Consider the following 5,155-nt stretch of genomic DNA (forward strand, 5'->3'; position numbering starts at 1 on the left):
ATGTAAAATTAGGAGATCTGACTCTCAGGTGCACAAAGACTCTTTATATACTGGCACCTGTATCAACCACATAAATCCCTCTAATTTGGTTTATAAATCCTAGGTTGTTGAGTTTTTTGTTTAATGAATGGATTGTGAGTTCTTTTCAGGTTCCCTTCTGCTTCTGGGAACTGGAGATATAAGAACATGTTATTATTCAAAGGCTCAAAGCAAAATGATAAAAAGGTAACACTGCTAGCTTCATATCTGCAAGATACTTGAAAGTGTTAGAACATTCAATTTACATCAACTTCAAGGCTGCTCTTGCAGTGGATATACATTGACAAGGCTGTCCCACCAGGTTAGTGTATGACAGAAAGTTTTTAGGATAAAGCTTAATTTCTGTCACATCTTGCTGCATTTTCAGTTTAGATTGAAATTAACAGAGTATCTATACTATCTGTCATGTCTTTACTGTCTATACTATTTTCTAGTCCAAGATCTATTGGGCTTCCATGCTTTGTTATCATAGTCCCCTTGTTCAATCTGTGAATAGTTAAACTGATTCAGAAACAGCCACTCCATCTTTTGGCAGCATCTGATGTAAACACTACAAGGGTCAGTGGGCATAGGGTCCCCCTGTGCTGTTCATCTTTCCTGTTATTCCTGAAGTCACTAAAGACAAGCTGTGTCCATGAACTATTCCCCTCAAGACCACATTTAACGCTGCTGCCCAGGCCATGTAGATGGTGACTGATGGTGGCCCAGGGAGCAGCCATGAAGGAAATGCTGTGTACATGTGAGAGAGGTGTCACAAGCCACCCGCACCATGGAGACACAGAGGCCAGGGCATCCCCAGTTTTGGGTTATGCTTGCACAGCAGACTGAGTAGGCTACCAACCCAGGTACCTAGTCAATCTTGAAATGTTAACATGTTCCTAGAATGACCCTTGTCATTACTCATATGCACAGCTGATTTTATGGGAAAAGAAGAGTTTTTTTTGTTTTTCCAAGGTAGCTTGTAATTTGTGGTCCCATAGCTGTTGAACCTAAGGTGGATTACAGCTTAAGCAAATGAAAACCAATTAGAAGTTGTTTTTATTTCACTCTGTTTCTTTCCTAACTTTATTCTGACCCTCCCTTTGGGGTCATTTATTTCTCACATTGGTTAGTAATTTCTCCCATTTGGGGATTTGATAGTTCTAGTGAAACATCTAAAGGAGAAGACCAAGCAAACGGTCTCCTTTTTTGGCTAAGAATGTTTGTTCTGCTAATATCTGAATATAAAAACAACCTAATACTTAGGGCAAAAGCAGGGGACATCCTCATGGGACTTTTCAAAGAGTCTATCTGCTCCTAGGCCTGTTTGAACTTTTCAGGGGAGACTGTTTAAATCTCAAGAACAGATTTTCACTTCATGTGTGTAAGGTTTTTTTTGGTAGAAAAATCTCAATATGTAGTTTTTACCAAGAGGAATCGATGTATGAGACTAGCACAATGATGTGGCTATCTTCTTTGCTCTGTGGTTTCCTTCCTTCCTTCCTTCCTTCCTTCCTTCCTTCCTTCCTTCCTCCCTCCCTCCCTCCCTCCCTCCCTCTCTATCTCTTTCCTTCTATTTCTTTTTCTCACCTTCTATCTTTTTTTCTCTTTCTTTCTCTTCCTCCCTGTTTTTCTTGCTTTCTTTTCTTATATTAAAAAATAAAAGACAAATTTACAAATCGAATTGTATTTTTTTAGATGCCATTTGGTGGTACAGTTCTAAATTGAGATTTTTCCTTCAGATCTTATCAGCCCCAAATAGATTCCCTACTCACTTCACATTTGTTTGTTTAAACTATGTCTCTTGGTATTGTAGCAGCTCAGGACTTTCCATATATTGCCATTCAGTTCCCACAAGAGTTAACTCCCCGGCTCTCAGCTAGATGACTTGCCAGTTACTGAGTGATGCCATTTGAAGCACAGCCTCAGTGGATGAGCCTGGGGCCCTTTGCTTGGCATGCCTCAGACATCTGGAGCAATGGGAGAACTGCACACTTCTTTTTGAGGGAGTCATGGCACTGTTTGCTCCCCCTCTTACCAAAGGCAAATGGTTGGAAAGGTAACCTGCAGCTTCTTCAAGAAGTTCTTCAACAACTTGGGGAAATCTGAACAGGCCATGGATGTATCTGGAAGCAGAGGATTTTTTCCATTCTCATCTCTGAATGCTCTCACTTGGGAATGACCTTGGTAAGTCCAGAACGTTTTCCTCTGTTTTACTCTCCAGAGAGAAATGCTCCGTTTATACAGAGATACGAATCAAGAACTTTTTTGAGTCTTTTCATACTTTGAGTCTTTCTTTCATACTTGAGTCTTTTAATTTTTTTTTTCCTTTCCTATTTGTTTTAACTCTTGAAGCAGATAGCTTCTCCTTTTCTCCTGTGAAGCTTTACTACACTATCCAGCAGCACAGTGTTTGAGCACCTTCCCTCTGCACTTTTTGCAGAACACCGCTTTTGGGAAGCTTGCCACTCACTCTGGTCACTGCATTCATTTGATGCATTCACACTCTTCTCTACCACTTTTTCAGCTATGTTGTTTGTTCCCCCTGACTGTGTTTCTGATGGTGGCGTGGTCAACATGCAGGTGGGATCATCATTAGCATTTTTGTGCAGGTTTAAATGCCAGCAAGCCCTGAGGCTTCCCAGGTTGTTTACTGAATGCTCTTTTTCAGACTGTGATATCCTGTCTTAAGAGGTTGTTGTGAACCCCAAAACACAGGGCTCATGAGAGAAAATGTATGACTGGGGTCAATGGCTCTGTTTAAATAATCATTGCAAAAGTTGCCCCAGTAAAATTTATTTGATTTTCTTAGCTGCTTGAGGATATGGGTGAATTCTCATTATGGCATGTTAATGGACAGGGCTGCTTATGTGGATGAACCAAGTCAGCTGGGCAAGCTTATTGCCACCAGTCAGTCCCTACTAACATCAGTAAATCAGCAAAGGTCCTGAATGTGACTCTGTATCATCACAGGGGCAGCTGGGAAGTTAACAGGGAGGAGAGCATGAAGTATTTGTCTGAAAGTCAGCTGAAGCCAATGCTGCTAATTCTCTGTTATGATATAAAAAGAGACATACAAAAGGATAACTTGTTCTATAACTCGGCAAAATAACAGTTAAAGCCATTATAACAATGGCAAGAAACCCAAACAACTAGTTGTCCTTGTGATGGGTTGGATTTGTAATGTTTGCAGTATATTTGCAGTTGTGCTAAGTGTTCTAAGTGTGTAAACATGGTTAAATTATATTATGCTATGATAAATGACTCTTAAAACTGGTAAAAATTACTGTCTCAAAATAGTAGCATTTCACCTTTCTTCCGCCTCTGTACTTGGAGAGAATAAAATGCTGAGTAACTACATATCATTTTCACTGACTTAAAGACTTTCCTTGAAAAGTGACACTGGTATCAATTTTTTTTTTTTAAGTAAAAATTTATTAGTCAAATTAACTTGAAATACATACATTTAACTTAAATTTGATGTCATTAGCTTCAATGGGAGCTGAATAGACTTGTCTGAGAACAATCTAGGGCTCTAACAAGAGCCACCAATGCCATCTGTGACCAGTAGATCATTAAACTTTGCAATGTGATGGAGGCTTTACTTGTCCAAGAGCTCCTTGAGGGCATCTCTTTAGCTGTGGTTTAGCAGTCATATGCTGAACCCCATAGAGATGAAAGCTCAGGATTCTTGTAGCATGATGAGCTTGGTGATCTTGAACATTGCCAAGAGTAGTTCTAACTGGGTTTCAGCTAGTGTCAGTATATCAAAGCTGATGTTCTTTTTTCTAAGGCTTTCAGATACGACCAGAAATTGAGGGTCCACAGAACAGAAAGAAAAGGGGGAGGGGAGGAGCACACAATGCTCACAGTATATTTTTATACATATTTACAGAAGGAAGAGCTGTGCTATCCAAACTTGAGCTTTCCCCATGGATGAGCCAAACATAACGTTTCATCCCAGTGAAGGCACAGAGAACATCTCAATGCACAGAAACTTTTCAACACAGGAAAGAGTCTGGGAGATATTGACCCCACTTTGGGTAATTATGGTCATCTCCTTCCTGGGTTTTTGTGAAAATGGAATTGTCCTCTGGTGCCTCTGCTTCCAGATCAAAAGAAATCCATTCACTGCGTACATCACACACCTGTCCATTGCTGACATCTCCTTACTGCTTTGTACATTTATTCTGTCCATTGAGTACATTGCTGGCTTTGGATTTGCGTATGGTTTTTACTATTATATAACCACCACACTGTCTATTGTCTTCCTTCTCGGATATAATACTGGTCTCTATCTCCTGACAGCCATCAGTATTGAGAGGTGTCTTTCTATTGTTTACCCCATCTGGTACCGATGCCACCGGTCACAGCACCAATCAGGAATTGTGTGTGCAATTCTGTGGACTCTGTCTTTTCTGATGACAGTAGCCGAATACATAACATGCAAAGATGATTCAACAAAGGAACAATTTGACGATGGCAACCATTGCAAAGCACTGCTCATCTTCACATGGATCCTGACTTTCATGATCTTCATTCCTCTAATGATTCTGTCCAGCCTGATCTTAGTTATCAGGATTCACCGTAACTCCCTGAGACCTCATTCGTCAAAGCTCTACATCATCATTGTGGCCACAGTCATTGTCTTCCTCATCTTTGCCATGCCTATGAGGCTGCTGTATCTTCTGAATTACCACCACTGGTCATCTTTGCTCAGCCAGAAGAACCATGTCACCATTGTTCTCTCCACTGTTAACAGTAGCATCAACCCCCTTGTTTACTTCTTCGTAGGAAGCAGCAAGAAGAAGAGATTCAAGGAGAGTCTCAAAGTGGTTCTTAGTCGAGCACTTGCTGATGGGTTGCGGCCGAGAAGCCAGGAAGTTGGCATGAGTTTGGATATAGCTGAAACAATTTTTTAAAGCTTGGGGTGTATGTGTGGGGGGAACTCTAGGGGCAAATAATTGGACTTCGACGGTTTAATAAACCACTGCAAAGCTAAAAGTATTTTTCTTCCATAGAATGCAAAAAGCAGTGGTGAAATGGTACTGTCATCTTCGGTGACTGAGCAATGGAAAAATATGGACTAGAATAACGATAACTTTTATTTGTATTTTCTTAATTATTCAAACACATG

General features: G+C 40.4%; 1 protein-coding gene across 1 annotated transcript; it reads left to right on the plus strand.

Moving 5' to 3' along the window:
* Nucleotides 1-3,950: 3,950 nt before the first annotated feature.
* On the plus strand, nucleotides 3,951-4,940 carry MAS1 (MAS1 proto-oncogene, G protein-coupled receptor; the record flags this gene model as incomplete). The annotated part of the gene is made up of 1 exon (XM_080342070.1): nucleotides 3,951-4,940. The coding sequence occupies one exon, from the start codon at nucleotides 3,951-3,953 to the stop codon at nucleotides 4,938-4,940; it is 990 nt and encodes a 329-aa protein (XP_080198196.1).
* Between the last annotated feature and the right edge of the window lie 215 nt (nucleotides 4,941-5,155).

The sequence above is a fragment of the Nesoenas mayeri genome (assembly GCF_963082525.1).
Source record: "Nesoenas mayeri genome assembly, chromosome: 3".
Classification (NCBI taxonomy): Eukaryota; Metazoa; Chordata; class Aves; order Columbiformes; family Columbidae; genus Nesoenas; species Nesoenas mayeri.